Here is a 17198-nt window from a genome sequence, read left to right as displayed (position 1 = left end):
TTCATCGTACTAGCTATCATTCATAAGATAATGATATCGTGAGCTGATGCTTAAATCAGTGAATTTCTATATAGTTGCAACTATTGCTTAAAATAAAAAACTATGAGCCCCCTTGTTTTATATTTTCTATTTTGAATCAGAAACATAATGGTTTTCTGGAGAATGAAAGTGATATATAAATTCAAACCAAATAAGCTAACTTATATTTTTTGATTGTGAGAGCAAACCTACTAGTACTTAGATACTAGTCAAATTTGGGCAAATAATTACATGTGTCCACTAATGACAGCAAGAGACTATTTAGATAGTGGAAGTAGTGTTCTTGAATATTGCCCACCCCTTCCAAAGTCCTGCTAACATCACCAATGACAGTAACAGCACCTTAGATTTCTAAAATACTGGCAAAAATTGTTTCTAATCTTAAAAAATTCCTAATTTTCAGTCTCCAAAATACTAAACCGCGTGTACTACTACACCGGTGATAAAAGACTGGTAATAACTAAAAACACATTCTAAATGCAAGCACTAAAAACAAATAATGATTTTATAGAGAAAGATTGAATTTGTCCAACATCAGTGATAAAAAATCATATTTAACATTTTTTTTTGTTTTTGCAATTCTGATATCACGAGATATTATATATTCAATCACATTTTAGGGCATGCATTAACAGTATACAAGGACACATAGCTCACTCCCCAGATTTATGCAATACAAGTTGCTTAGTATACAAGAACAATAAATAATGGCTTGTATGTATGCACTTCAAAAGTACCGATCTCCAAGGACCAATTTCACATTATTCCTGTAATCACTAATCAGATATCCTAGTAACAGCCGTTCTGTAATTACAGGAGGCGGTTGGAGAGAACTCTCTCTCCCATCCTCTTATAGTTCTATCAATGGCATGCTCATCCGTTAATAACTGAATATACAATAAACCAGCTGGTTCATCTTTACTTAAATCAAGATGTTAAAACTAAACCAGCCAGGTAAAAGATCAACAAACCATAAAAAAAAAATGCTTAAAACTCTCTTTAGATTAAGATTTGGTTATTGTTTGTAGATAGAATTGCTGATCTTGCTAGAAAGTGAAGGCTTCTCCTTGAGACTAGTTGCTAACAAGGTTTCGGAGTTGCTTGGCTGGCTCTCAGCTACACCAGGTCTCGTCCAGATTTTAATGTGCCCCTCCCGGCAGGCTGTGAGTACAGATTCTTGGGTAAATATTAAGCTAGAAAGTGGCTCGGTATGCACACGGTGAGCTACCAGCGGAGAGATTTTCGGAACATCCCGCATACTTGGAGCAGGCTGTAAGGTACCCAACGGGACTGCATTGTCCCAATGCGAAGACTGGCTTCCAGCACTAAAAGTTGGGGATCCAAATGTTGGGGATCCACCAGGGGGACCTCGCCTCAAGGGCACTACAATCTCGTCCATTTCCAGTTCCCATAGAAGCAATTGTGTATCCTGACCAACAAAACATCTTAGTTCCATGCATAAAGTAAGTTTGGCACATATCCATATACTATAAAAAAGTTGGGATTTTTTGTAGAACAATGTTGTTTAAAAAAAAATTGACGATTCGACAGATCCCCAAACAATAACAGTCTCTGGCAACTGATTATAATCATACTTCCTTTCAACACCACAGCATAACATATTATAAATGAAGCTACAGACAGTAAAGCCTTTTCCCTCTCCAAATTGGTTGGGAACGAAAGGGATTCAACTGTCTTACCTACATCAAGTTTCATAAATAATACTACCATGCATCAAAGCATTATCTTATTTTGGTAAAACACTTTTTTTTTATAAATTTGGTGGAGTACATACTCTAAGAGTGTGTTTGAATGAAGGGTTTTGGGGAAAAGAAAGAGGAATACATTTTTACTTCAAGCATCAACCTTCTAATTAAATAACTTATAATTTTGAAAACAGTATTGTATATAAAACTCTCTAAACCGAAAACGAACATTACCCCCTCCCCTGCCCAAAGTCTTCCAAGTCCTCAATTCCAACGTACCGTAAGGAATTAAAATTTCCTAACATCATCATATGAAAGCTGCTAAACCATCAAACTAAGATACTGTGTCTGGTAAAATATCTATTCAAGTCTTCCTAAATCAAATACTCCCTCCGTTTCAAAATGAAAGTCGTTTAAGGTTGTTACACACATATTAAGAAATACAATAATGTTGTCTAAAGATATGACACTTTTACTAAAACAACCTTGTTAACTATTGGTGCATTTCTCATCATTATAAATTAAAGTAGAAAATGACACTTTGAAAGTTGTATGCATAATAATAATTAAGGGTACTATTGGAAAAAAGTAAATAATACTCCCTCCGGTCCATATAAGAGAAGATTCTTTTTTTAGGTTCATTGAATAAATGATGTATTTAGATTACATTATAGTCTAAATACATTGATTATTCAATGAACCTAAAAAAAGATTCTTCTCTTATATTTAGGACCGGAGGGAGGGAGTAGTACATTGAAAAGTGAGAATGACATTCATTTTGAAACAAATTATTTTTGCTAAAGTGACACTCATTTTGAAACGGAGGGAGTAATTTTTATTTCAGTTTCCATGGTGCCTTACTAGGCATGTTATTGATACGCCTGTTTCATCAAAAACCAGTCAAAGACCCAACATTTGAAAAACATGACTGAATCTGAATATTTCCCACTGTACCACTCTATCAACACATTCAAAATTAAAACTATCAACTAATCAGTCAACTTCTAAGCAAGCAGATACAGCAGTTTTATTTCCATCTGTCAACCATAACAAAGGCCAATAGGATGTAAATCATTTAGAAGATTTTAAGCAGAGAGCCGGATCTACACAGACACATGAAAAATATAGTGAAAACATTTGTCCGAGTACCTGACCAACTGAACCAAATCGATATGTAATTGTCTCTCCATTGTCATTTGAATTTGGTGATGACCAATATGAATCAAAAGCCACTCCACTGACCTGATCACAGCATTTGACATAAACTAAATCAACATTATGGTAGGATAATTTGCCAACTCAAAATTACCAAGCAACTTACCCATGAGTTATGTCCCTCACCCCATGCAACAACTTTGCGATCTTCCATGCTCCAAACTTGAACTAAATCGTCTTCTCCTCCCGTCAAAATATACTTTCCGTCCATGCTGCCAAAACAGAGTTTTTGTGATGGTATTGTTTTCTCAAAAGTTTAAATGAAATATTTTAAAAAGTAAAAAAGAAGATAATAACAAGCTAGTGTACAATAACTTAGCTAAGCATCATTGTTTTACAAGTTCTAGAGTGAGAAAGTCGGAAGCAAATCCAAATATGCCAATCTCTAATAAATTGACTAAAACCAAACATATCTCACCTCCAAGCACAACATAATAAACCACCATAATAACTTTTCCCACCGCATACAAGGTGTTCTTTTGTATAATCGAACACTCGCAAGTAACCTGGATGCATTAAGTAAAATAAATCCAAGATTCTGTTTAACTTTTTTGCAAAGAAAAATAAATAGGTAGAAATAACATGCATAACATACAATGAGAATGGCAATATGTAAAACACGTACCATCTCGTCCAACAGTTGCCAAGTATGCACCATCTGCTGAGAAAGAAATACTGTTAATCGAACCCTGGCATATATGCCATCTGGCTATTGGATTACTCTGCAAAAGTCAATTTTTTTAGAAAAAAAACAATATGATAGAGTATATATAATATAATACGAAATAACTCTCCAGAAGTACAAACAATACAGGTTATTTAATCCAAAAATATATATATGACTTAAATGTGTTATTGGAGCAATCAATCAAATGACCAGCGAGATTGGTGCAAAATTCAAGAACTAGACAATCATTACTAATAAGTATGAATTTAACTACAACAAGATTATAAAAGATAGGACCACAAAACATAGATAGAAGTAGCATATCAGCACTTTGTCAAGAAACCAAATGAGCATCAAACTCATTACCTTACTGTACCGTGCATGAGCAACAGAAAACAGAGTTTGATCTTTAAGGATTGGGAATGAAGACTCGCCGGCACCATCTTTATTCTGAAATAGGAAAGAAAAGGTAAATAGTTTAGCTTCTAAATACCATAAAAAAGATCAAAATAAGTTAACCATAAACCTAGCTTCTTTCTTGATAACTGAGTCTTGCCTTTTCATATACGTACAAATTCCCATCAGCATGAGCAACAACAAAAGCACCATCACCTCCAGGCACCCAAGAAATACATGTACAACGACTGTTTAAATCAAAATGCATCAATCAAGATAGATTACAATTAGTGTTTTTGACATAGTAACATTGCAATACATTAAAGTTCTACAGGGAACCTAGAGAAATTAATAAAACATAACAATTTAGAGAAACGGCGTCTAACTTCTCCACTAATTAATCCCATGAATTATAACCATAGAAGACAATGACATCAACATTCACATACTTTACCCAGATAAAACCAGATGTATTCTTGTATAACAATTTAATTAAATTTTCCATTGACTAGAAACATCAACTGCTAATGTTTGGCTTGATTCCTAGCTTTTATCTAACCTAACAACTAACAAGCTTCTGGATTTGATCGAAACCCCTATCCATAATAAATCACGAGATTTAAGAATAATAAATTGTCGGCAAGCATAACCATTTTAACAAAAATGTTAATGACAATCAGCATTCATATTGAAAGTTCTTCTTAAATAAAATCTAAAAAAAGCAAGGCTGACTGAAAAAATATTGAATACCAAAACCATTAATACAAGATTTTGAAGGTTAATCAAGCACTACAGGTTTCAGTTTAAACATCAAGAAGTTGTATGTATATATCTACAAGGCCAACATAGTTCCCTCTACATTAAATGACACGGATAGCCAAATCACGGGTATATTCAAACCTTCATTCATATAACAGAGAGATTACCGACAAGGTAAGGATCTCAACAGGTTTAGACAAAGTGATATAACATCCATTTTAGCCTTCAGGATACTAGAACTCTTAGGAAACATAGAAGTTTGGAAGAAAAAGTTAATAATAGAAAAGTGTCCACTACCATCACAAGCAACTGTTTTACTCTTGAAACGGGCTCATTTGTTGAAAACTATCATAGATAACTTATAATCAGCATATACGCAATTAATTATTAACAGCTACTATGAAAAGAATAAATAAATGAATAACCAATTGATTTTGATTATGGAGTGACATTCAGGTTATAAAAGTTATTAAAGTTCAACCATCTCGGCATATGTTTTCCTTATAACCTACTATCATAGATTGACACGATAAACTCAATTAATGAACAGGAATCTAAAGAAGAACAAAAAGGCTAGTATGCAATAGTCATTCAATCCACATTAGAGAATGAATCCCCTTTGGCAGCAGTACGTGTACATGTCAATTTATTTATACACATTTAGGTCATGCAGCAATTTTGAGAAACCTAACACAAGTCACTCATAGTTGAAACATCACATGAGATGAGATCATAAAATCTTGCCTGTTATTGAGAATTCCATCTTTGTTGTAATGGTGGGCCCCAACAATCTTTTTACCAACATCCTGTAATTGCTGTCTCAGTGACACCGAGTAAACTGCAATAATACACACAGGAACAATAAATTCGTAAATCTTAAATTCCCCTACTGAAATGATAATTCAAATTTAAATGTCAGTCAACGTTCGTTTACCATCGCCAGAGAACAACCCTATGAGTAAATCATGCCCGTCCTTAGCATCCTGATCAAATGCGTGGCACACGGGATTCGAATTACTGAAGTGGATAGACTTTATGGGGTCCTACAAACAACAAGAAACCTTGGATGAAGCGGCGAACCCAAAATACCAGAACACATCAAAACCTAACAAGTATACCTTATCTTGAGAATTCAAATCACTTATCAAAATCGCATCCCCAGCATTGAACACCAAGTAAGACCCTTTCCCATCAAAATTTGGATTAGCCACCGAACTACTCAAGCTCGAGGAACCAATTGAACCAATCCTACTGGCTCCACCATTGCTTTTGCTACTACCGTTTCCACCAACAAAACTAAGCGCCCGGTTTCCATTACTTCCTCCTAACAATCTAGCCGCGGCTGACCGTACTCCACTGCTCGCACTAAAACTCGAAGACGATGCAGTTGGAGTCAAAGGCGCCGGCTTCTCCTTCAGATGTGCTAGGGTTACCTGCTCACCCAATGAAACAAATATATTAATTTAATTCCATTAACTCCACAATTCCTAATATATTTAAAATAAAATAAAACTCTAGAATTTGTCATGGAAAGTAATACAAATTATGCCAAAACCAATTCTGCAAAAAAGTTATAAATTTATTACAAAGTGTATGTTTGGTTTCACTTATATAGGGGCCAAGATTGATTCTGACATGTTTGGTTGCTCTCGAGCAAAATTGATTTTGCCTCCAGTATTTATTCTACTTGAAGCTTTCGATTGTAGAATTGATTTTAACACTCAAATTTACTATTCAAATCACTTTTACATGAATGTATCCAATCATAAACCACTTTACCTTCAATTCATTTTTACCTAACATCAATTTTACAAAATCAATTTTTGTCAAAGCAAAACCAAACATATAGCAGAATAAAATTACATACAGAACTTAATGCAGAAAGTGCAATTAGAGTGAAAATCAGAAACAATTGAACTAAATAATAACAAAAACATGAAAACCCTAAAAATGAATGAAATAGAATTGAATTAGAGAAACAAACCATAGAAACGGTTTTGCCATGATTGAATTGAAGAAGACCAGAAGGATGAGTTTTATCGAATTGAAGTTTATATCTTCCTTCAGGGGTTTTGAAATAGGTTTTGAGACCTTGTTGTTGCGACTGTGTAGTTGTTGTAGGACCCGATGAAGATGAAGATGACGCCGCCGTCATGTTACCGTTTGTTGTTGTATTTATCATCGTCGATTAACGATCATCACAGTTACCACTTTGTTAGGGTTTCAAAACTTCAACAATGGCTTCGCTTTCGCTTTCGTTTCTTTTTCTTTTCCACACTGTAGATCAAATCAAATAGGAAAAAACAAGAAAATTACAATTAAATTCAGATGTAAATATATAGTTATATGGTTTTGGTGTGACAATAAAATCTTATTACATAAGTCAACGAAATAGACGGTCACGATTGAAATTGAAAATTAGTTTCTATCTCATCATTTTCGGTTTTTTTTTTTTTTGGTCGTGTAAAACTCAACTTAAGAAGATGAGAAACTAGAAAGTAGCAATAGAAAATGATTAAATGTTGTGTAAAGTGGTGTTCTAAGATTTCGCTCTCAGGGACAGGGTGCTTTGTTGTGTGTGCCTTGGCTGGTGTTAAATACCCAAGCCCGTAGAGTTGGACGTCAAAGGCCCGGATAAACAAAATTGTTTTTCATGCGGAAAACTTCACAATGACACAAGTAATTTATATATTTGTCCTCAGCGTCAGTTAACTGTCGTTAACAGAACCAGTGCAATCTGCACTGATTTAACCCAGGAAATTTGTCATGTTTTACCTATAATTTTAAACGGCAAAACATCAACATTTCATAGGTTATTAATTATTCGATAACATTACACAAAACCAATAATGCGTTAACGTTTCATAATTGTTTGAAATTCGTCAAATTTTCCATATTATGCAACATATTACACGTAATGTACATTAATTACTAATAAATGTGAAACTCAAATATATATATATATATATATATATATATATATATATATATATATATAGTTAGTTAGTTAGTTAGTTAGTTAAAGATTAGTTACATATCACTCAAAAAATTGGTCATTACATTATATATCCCAAAAAATACGTCGGCGCGTAACAACATTTTTGTTTAACTTTGCAATCGGTGATGATTCTTGATCTAACATTTTTGCCAACATGGAAATAACAAAGTATTGCACTACTATCGGAAAGAACATTTGCTACGGCCTTCATCATACTCGGGTCCCTATCGGTCACTACCACCTTAGACATATCACTATTTGGTTCAAGAAGTTTAAGCAACATTTGCAAAGCCCAAGTAAAATTATCCTCCTTCTCCGACGTCATAAATGCAAAACCAACCGAATATGTCAAATAGGTTGAGGTGACTCCAACTATTTAAAACAATGGCATTCTATACAAGTTGATTTTGTACGTGGAATCCATTCTCAAAATAGTCGGAAAAGTGTTAAACAACTTTACCGATGTTGGATGAGTCCAAAATATGTCTTGAACGGTTTGACTTTCCGATTTTTCTCTTACGTAATGAACATATCTATTCTCTTCCAACTCTGAGATTAGATATTGCATCTTCGTCAAGTCGCTCCTTTTTGCCTTTTTGAATTTCTGATGTTCATTGTAGACTTGCTTGATATTTGTGATGCACTCTTTCCTTTTCTTCTTCAAATTAGTCAAAATATTTTTTGGTTTCACCGAAGAATCGGCCAAGTCATGTACAATCTTCTTGTCGTCCTCCATTAATTTTCCTGCAAGAAGGTGCCCTACTACATACCGCATCATCTCATGGTTGTGAACGCCATTAAGAATAGCCAACTTCCAAGCATTGTTTTCCCTAACGACATATTCACACACCTTGAACAAACACACACATTTTCTTGATCCCGTTGCTTCATGCTACACTTTTGTCTTCGGTAATTTGTGCTCGCCGCTCAGTTCACAAACCAACACCAACATGGCATTTCTACCTTCACAAGATCTTCTAATGATAACCGTAAATCCAGCCCTATTTGCTTGTCGACGGACCCAACCGAGCAATTCCTCTTTATCTTTCCATGTATCTTGTGTCAAAAATAAATGAGCCGTGTCCCCTTCGTTGTCGCGAAGTTTACACACATCGGAATTGACGCTTGAAGCCTCTACTTTAACGGAAGCTTCAACCTTCACGGAAGCTTCGACCTTAATGGGAGCTTCAACCCTAACAGAATCAACATTAGGTTTTTGATCACCCGGATCATCATCCGCATTCTCAACCGTATCAATAAATAAACAACATATAATTTGTAAACTAATTAATAAACATGTATCTAATAACATAAACAAACCAAAAAAACAAAAGAAAAAAATTGTGAAAAAAAAAAATTTGAATTTGAAATTTTTTTCAAAATATTCTAAGTTACCAGCGGTAGTTAAATGCCGCTACAGCTCATGACAGTACAAAAAAAAAACCAGAAAAATCAATCAAATGTAATGGATTTTAACGTTGTAATACGTGTTTTTTGATGCATATTGTGTGTAGAAACGTCCTAGCAATCGATCAGCAGTGAGTTGGAAGCAAGATTTTGACACAATTTTGAAATGGGATTTTTTTAGGTAAGGTGATGAGTGAATAGGAGAGGTAGAGGTTTTTTGGTTTTGGGGGAAAAAAGTAACGGTTGTTAACAACCGCTGAGTCCCAGCGGCAGTAAACTGTTGGCGGTTCTTCCAATGGTTGTTAACTGCCGCTGGGGGCATTTACGTATTTTACTTGTGTCAATGGGAAAATTTCATTGTAAAAAAAGGAATTTTCAACAAGGGTAGTACTTGTGTGACATTGGGGTGTCAATGTAGGTTAAAAGTCTCACATTGGATCGAAGATATCATGACAATGTGTTTATAAGTGGCGGTAGTCCTCACCTCACAAGCCGATTTTGTAAGGATGAGTTAGACCCCAAATTTTAACATGATAACAGAGCTTGTCGAATTCAAGGGCTGCCTAAACCTATTCATGCACAATACTCTTGAGAAGAGTATATGAAGAGGAGCAATCCTCACCTTACAAGCCAGCGGGGCTTAGAGCTGCTGGAAGATGAGTTGTGTTTAACGGAGGAGGATGTGATAAAAGAGGTAAATAATCAGTAGGGTCCGTATGTTAGTTACACTGACCTAAAGAGGTGTTATGAAAGACTGTTGAACAAGTGTAATCAGTTGGAGGACCCTGCATCTGAGGAGGAGGCAAAGGAGCTTAGTGTTGTTAAGACCGTCTGCATTAAGGCGTTTTTGCTGCTATTGCTTGGCTACACCATTTTTGCCGGCAAGAACAGTAGAAGCGTTGATTTGCTATGACTGCTTACGCTTCAGGACTTGGACAGGTTGGGTGAATGGTCGTTGGGTGGGATGGCACTTGCTTTCCCGTATGAGGAGTTTTCTCTTACCTCCGACTCAGATGTTAAAGTCATTGGTGGTTCCATGACCTTGCTTGTGGTAATATATGTTTTCCTTGTTTTTTTAGTGAATCATAAATGTATATTTGTTTGTATGATATTTGTGCTGATATAATTTATCTCTCTGTGTTTGTAGGGATGGGTTTTGGCGCGCTTCAAGAAGATCATTCCGAGGTATCCTGAGCCAGAGTACAAGCGTGTTGACCCGCTTGTGGGTAAATGGAAACCTCTCAGAGGCTAATGTTGATGCTCAACACTACAGAGGCCTCATTAATTTGATGAAAAATGTTAATGTCATCTAGAGGCTGTACGAGACTCGGTGAGACCTAACACTTTTTCGAGACATATGTTGGTACTCCGGATGGATCATGGCTGGCAAAGACAGGATGTGCCATCACTTTCCGAAGCAGGTTCTGAGGCAGTATGGCTAGGTCTTGATTGAAGCTTTGGTGTTTCTTTGAGACTCCTCACGATTCTCTGAGGCGGCTTTAATGTGATTTTGAGTAGTCTTCATGTAGTGGGTTAAAACTTCCTCAAGATTTTTCTTGGGTTGTTATTGGTTGGTTGCTTGTGGTGGTTGGAACTATTATTTCCTCCCCATGAATTTTTTTGACAATTTGAACAACTGGAATTGAAATTGTTGGAGTAGAGATTCCTTTGTTGCATGTTAAAAATACCCGTGTACTTCACTTACTCCTTGAAAAACTTCGGACTTGTTCGAAGGCATGCCCCACATTCATGAGCTTGCTCACAATAGTCACAAATCACACAATTAGATAATAACTTGGCCACCTCATTGCTTCCAAATGGACGTTGAGAAGTGTGTTGCTTGCTAGTAAGATGTCATTCGGTTCTAAACTTGGAACTTCTTGTTTCTTATGAACAACCTTATTTATGCTTTGGGAGCGATACTCGTTTAAGGACATGTAATCAATAAGCTCTTGGATTTTTACGGTTGTTTTGTTCTTCATGGTACCTCATGCAAGTGTGTCTATGAACATTCAATCTTGTTTATTTAGACCATTGGTGAAAATCAAGGTGATCTCCATCTCATAAAATGTGTATCGAACATCGCTTGAGTAGAAGCTTGTATCTCTCTTGTGCATCGACAAAGTTTCTCAATTTTATTAGGGTTCTAAGACGAACTTTTTGTTAATTTGTTGGAACTTAATAATGATATATTTTCTTTATTTTTTTTATGATTTAAGTTCTTATTTATTCTGATTGTTACGACCATTGTAATTCTTTTGGACCTCTAGTATGGATGTATATGTTTTACCGACTTACCTTGCTTTGTTCCGAACAAGAACTAAAATTGAGAATTGATCATTTACTTTAGGCTTAATTGCACTTTTGGCCCCTATCTTTCCAAAAGTTGCGATTTTGGCCCCCTAACTAATTAAAATACAAAACAGCCCCCTATGTATTGGATCTTTGGCAGTTTTGGCCCCAGGGTCAATGTTGACTTGGTCAACGCACACGTGGACGCCACATGTATTTTTTTAAATTATTTTAAAAATTATTTTTTATTTTTGTAATTAAAAAAATTATTTTTTTATTTTTTAATTATTTAAATTGTATATTTTTAAATTAAAAAATAAAAAAGATATTTTTTTTATTTTTTAAATTTAATTTAATTTTTTTAAATATTTATTTATTTTAAATTGTCACATCAGCGAAGACCAAGTCAAAATTTGTCTTGGGGGTCAAAACTACCAAATATCCAATACATAGGGGACTGTTTTGTATTTTAATTAAGCCTTTATTTTAATATGACAAATTATGGTTTTATAAGTATGATTATAGATTCATGATTCATCACTACAAAATTCACTTAACACCTCTTTAGATAAGCATAGTTACACATAGATGAGTCTACATATTAATTACTATTTTTCAATTGACACATTGTTTATAAAGCACTTTAATCATAATTGGTATTGATTGTTACATTAATCTGACAAAAAAGATAGAGGGGATTTTAAGAATCTTAATCGTCATCTAACCTATGAATTGAAGTATTTTACTTTTCTTCAAACCACTGCTTGCATTGAGCACACAATTAAAAAATACAACCCCTTTAATCTCTTTTATAGTGAAATTCTTTGTTGACAACATTCTTCTGGAGAAGATAACTTAGTGCTTTATATTTGTTAGGTTTGGTCCACTTTCTAAATTTGTTATCATTATCTTCAAAACATAATACATGGATTGTTCTTTGAATCTACGTGGTTCTAACAAACCTTACAATTGATAAAAAAAAATAAAAATAAAAATTACCCTGTACTATCATGAAAGGTTAAAAAAGCATTGATTAGTTAGTGAAGTAATATTAAATTATTATAATTATATAATTTATGATATTAACCCCTATATAAATGCAAAGGGACAAATACAACACACTAATATAGACATATAATAATGATTATAATTTTATGAACGGTTTTTAAAACTTCAAAAATTCTTAATTTAATATAGAGATTTAATAATGATATTAATATGGAATTTATACATTATAAATAGATCAAATCATATCCTATCATTTATATGAAGAGGGGAAAAACATGGCTAAAATTAGGGATGGTAATGGGTACCCAATAGATAGGGTATTATAGTACCCATCCCCATACCCTCATTTGTAAAAAATGTCTGTACCCGAACCCGTACCCTCGTGGACAACAACTTTAGTGCCCTTTCCCATACCCTATGGGCACTTAAGTGCCCATACCCGCACTCATTACCCGCACTTTCTCTATGAAAAAACAATAAAAAACATCACAATTGAAATAAAACTATGATCCAAAATTATTTAAATCAACTAATAAAATAGTACAAATCGTAATATTTAGTCAAATAAAAAAACATCCAAAATATCCTTCAAAAATTAAAATAAAAACATTCAAATAACCATAGTATTTAGGTTTAAACTTAAATAGCTTAGATTTTAGGTTTAGGTTTAGGTACCGTTTGACCAGACTTTTTTTCGGTCTAAAAGCAACTTTAAAACAAAGTTAAAATAAAGTTCTTTAAGAAAAAGGTTAAAGCTGTTTGGTTTCTTTATTTTTTTTTAGTTATAAAGTTATTTTTGAGTTAAAAGCTGTTTGGCAAAATATTGTACAAAACTTTGAATTTATTATTTTTTGGTGGTGTCTGGGTTCGAACCCGGGACCTTGCATATATTTATGCATTGTCTATAAATAAAAAAACTTTGAATTCATTATGAATTAACATAATAAATAAAAAAATGTCTAAAATATTTTTTGAAGGGAAAAAATGTTTAAAATATAAAAGATATATTTTTACCAATACTATATTTACTCAATGACGTTTATTTTGTGTAACATGAATACAAATTTGTACAATATCTTTTCCAATTATACTCTATAACAAATTTTGTTATAAGAATACCATATTTTCAGTGTTGGTCAAAAAGATAGGAATTTATATTATATAATATTATATTTGTTACATTGTTGGTGTCATTGAAAAAGATATGTTTTGTTTTTTTAATAAGAAAAAGATATGAATAGTTTGTTACAATACAAATGTGTAAATTATATATAAGTATAATTTTTTTAGGCAACTATGCTTGTACTTTTAATTAAAATCAAAATTTTATAAAAATAATTATACGCATTAGCATAACAAAAAAAAACAGAAAGAGGAACATAAAGTATTACTCTAAACGCTAACGTGTGTGTATTTCCGTGGTTGAAGAAAGGGAATAAAAATATTCGGTGTCATTCATTGACAGCGTGAATACAAATATTTGCGAGGTTGTGATGATCAAAAGATATTGAAATTAATATATAAGTGATAAAAAAATAATAAAATTCCTTTAAAAAATAGATAATAAACTTAAATGGAACCTCATTAAAAAATTAAATGGACTGGTTAAAAAAAATAAAAAAAAATAAAATGGAAGAAAAAAGCATATTGAAAAAATAAAACAAAAGGTTGCCGGCGGGAGTTGAAGAGAGGTGCTTGAGAAATAAATTGGCGAGAAATAGTTTTTTGAAGTAGCATTCAACAACTTTTGGTTAAAGCTCATTCCATTCAATTTTATGCATTCTAAAAAAAGTACTTTTTTTCGAAGGTACTTTATTGATATTGTGTTTGGCCTAGCTTCTCCTTAAAAACGTAAAAAAGCTGAAAAAAAGCCGGGCCAAACGGTACCTTAGACTTAAATAGCTAAATAAATTAAATAATTGTACACCAAAAATAAATAAAGTATTTATTATATTATATAAATATGTACATGCGGGTTGCGGGGCTGGGTAGTATAGTACCCTTACCCGTGTCCATACCCATTAAAATTTGCTGGTAATTACCCTACCCGTGTCCATACCCATGAAAGCGGGGTTTTACCCTACCCATTGTGGGTATTTTTTGCGGGTGCCCATCGGGTCTGAGTCCAATTGTCATCCCTAGCTAAAATACTAAAGTTTGTTTATGTTCAGATTCTATTTCTTTCTATACTTATTGTCCTGACGATATATGATAATGTTTATTACCATATAGATCCTCCTTGTGTTACTGATAAAGATTGTCCACCTCCACAATCCAGCATAAGTAATATTAGGTGTCGTAAATACTATTGTGTAAATATTATTGGTTAATACTAACGAGTTATTGCACTAACAAAATAATTGTATAATATTCCTTATTTTAAAATATTCCACAAGTCATCAATAAGTTTTTGTGCATGCATTGAATACATTGTATTTTTTCTTTAATTACATCGACCTTCGAAGTTGTAATTGTGTACTCTAAAATTATGGCAGTAAAATGAAATATAGAAGCAAATAGTTTTATTTACAATGTCTCCTTATCTTGGTATACTTTTAGTTATTAACATGGCATGAAATCCATACATATCACACTTTTTTTTCAACCTCACAATCTATAAAAATCATTTTGATAGTTAAGTTCAAATGTATTTTTTATTTTATTTTATTTTTTTATAAAAAAGATATCGAATCATTCAAATTGGAAGAGTATGTTAAAAACAAAATAAATTCAACAATACTAAAGCTGAAATAGAAGAATTTATGAACTTTTAATATAGGATTTAATTTTATGTATGTAATAAATAAATTATGATTTGATATAGTAGTTATTGTATAATGAAGGTACTAAAAAAATTCAAGAACGAGTGAGTTTTAATTGTGTTTACTGATGTGTAATTTATTTAATCTATATCAATTTTTTTATATAAAACATCATTTTTAATTTACACGCAAAATCTATATAAAATATCGTTGATAATCTATACACATTGGTGCAATAAAAAGAGCGGAAAAACGGACATGTGAGTGACCATCTTTCTGTATGGAATAATTTTTTTCTTGGAGTATTAGATAAATATTCATTAGTCATTTTTTTTTTAAGGAAAATAATCATTAGTCTTGTTCACTTGAATTACAAGAGTAATATGCTCGCATACCGCACAACGCAATAAACGCAAAGTTGGTCTTGTGTTGAGAAAATGGAAAATGGTACTTCTATGTCCATACTTCACTGCTCCTCATTTAAACACTTTCCATATTTCACCAACCATTTTACACGTATAAATTGTCAAAATAAGAAATTGTAAAGATCGGTCATTCTTTTTTAAACAAGGACCAAGTCTAACAAAAATTGAAACTATGGGTTCTCATAGAACTATGAAAAAAACTCTAATAGTAATAGGAAGAGGAAGTAGTTCAGCCGTTTCTGATTCAATAGAGGTGGCAAACGGTAGATAAGCGGGTGAATTTTCAGGAGAGGTAAATGATTTTTAAAAACCGGAGAGGGTGTGTGGCATTTGACAAAACCTTACAGAGTTGACTGTAATTTTCCAAAAAAAAATAAAAATCATTAAAGGTGTGTTTGGTTTAGAAGAGAAGTTGTGAAGAGAGAAATACGTGAGAGAGAGTTCGAGAAGAGAGAAGTATGTGAGAAATAGAGTAGATTTGATGTATTGTTTGGTATAAGAGAGAAAAGATACAAATAGAAGAGAAAGAAGTTGAATGAATTTATGAATTGACAAAAAAGCCCATCTATAAAAAATAAAACTTAGAACATATGGTAGGGAAAAAAAACAAATTTTAATATTCTTTCTGCTACAAATTTAATAGTCTTTGTTAAGCGTATTATTAAATTAATTTACTATACATTTTATTTTAAAATTTTTTTCAGTCGATTACTTTATTATTAATAATTCTTCTCGTTGTCTTTTATTATTATTGTACCAAATTTTGTTTGCACCCACCAAGTTCTACTTATTCAGCACACAGTAGTGTGGTAAGTGGTGAGATGACCTTTATTATTGTTGATTTTGGGAAAGAACAAGGGGCATAGATGAAAATATAAAAAAGATAGGAATCTCTCTTCCATTTCTTCGCAGATGAGAGAAGACCACAATAAGTGGTAGGTCCCACATAATTGTGATATCTCTTCCCTATTTCTCTACATACCAAATAAAAGAAGTGCATTATCTCTCTTGTATTTCTCTCTTCACAACTTCTCTCTTTCCAATTTCTCTTCAAACAAACACAGTGTAAATGCAAGGTTTATTTTGAGTTTCGAATGATCGACCTTAAACAGCATACGTAACCTCATACCTGAACCAATCGTTATTTGTTTTGGTTTGACTCCAAGCATAAAAAATAATTAATTAGTTTGAATGAGATTCTCGAAGAGTGAATCATCAATTTCGTCCTTGAATTTTCACGGGTCGGCCAAATTCATCTCTCAATTATGTGAAATATCAATCTAATCCCTGAATTTGTTAAATGTCAATCAAGTTAGTCTTTCTGTTCAAATGGAGCATTAACGGGACTGACGTGGCCGTTAACATCTCACATGTCAGACGCCACGTAGGTAGGGACTAATTTGGCCGATAAAAACAAACATTTCATAGGACTAAACTGATTGATTTGTAGAAAATGTTTTGGCTTTATTTCCAAACGACTTTTTTCTTCCCCAACGACTCTTTTTCCCCAATTGTATAAAATTG

At 33.0% G+C, this 17198-nt stretch overlaps 1 protein-coding gene across 2 annotated transcripts; it reads right to left on the bottom strand.

Annotated features, from left to right (window-relative positions):
• Positions 1-704: 704 nt before the first annotated feature.
• LOC11430659 (WD repeat-containing protein 20) lies at positions 705-7314 on the bottom strand. 2 transcript variants are annotated; one of them, XM_024770541.2, is made up of 12 exons: positions 7161-7314; positions 6767-7059; positions 5901-6215; positions 5717-5825; positions 5527-5620; positions 4184-4271; positions 3994-4077; positions 3586-3682; positions 3379-3466; positions 3067-3172; positions 2895-2987; positions 705-1468 (listed from the first exon to the last, which is right to left on the bottom strand). In XM_024770541.2, exons 2-12 carry the CDS (start codon positions 6962-6964, stop codon positions 1055-1057), a joined length of 1686 nt encoding a protein of 561 aa, XP_024626309.1. In that variant the 5' UTR covers positions 6965-7059; positions 7161-7314; the 3' UTR covers positions 705-1054. The 2 variants fall into 2 exon arrangements, with proteins under 2 accessions (XP_024626309.1, XP_003625618.2); XM_003625570.4 differs by lacking the exon at positions 7161-7314 and having other exon boundaries at positions 1270-1468; positions 2895-3010; positions 6767-7138.
• Between the last annotated feature and the right edge of the window lie 9884 nt (positions 7315-17198).

The sequence above is a fragment of the Medicago truncatula genome, chromosome 7, assembly GCF_003473485.1.
Source record: "Medicago truncatula cultivar Jemalong A17 chromosome 7, MtrunA17r5.0-ANR, whole genome shotgun sequence".
Lineage (NCBI taxonomy): Eukaryota > Viridiplantae > Streptophyta > Magnoliopsida > Fabales > Fabaceae > Medicago > Medicago truncatula.
This window is presented reverse-complemented; position numbering and strand designations above follow the sequence as displayed.

Bases quoted from the DNA above. Each gene is read 5' to 3' on its own strand.
- LOC11430659 (XM_024770541.2), bottom strand. From the start codon at position 6,964: ATGATAAATACAACAACAAACGGTAACATGACGGCGGCGTCATCTTCA. The intron at 5,826-5,900 runs GTATACTTGTTA...TGTTGTTTGTAG, and splicing joins ATTTGAATTCTCAAGATAAG to GACCCCATAAAGTCTATCCA. The intron at 2,988-3,066 runs GTAAGTTGCTTG...TGCTGTGATCAG, and splicing joins GTGAGGGACATAACTCATGG to GTCAGTGGAGTGGCTTTTGA.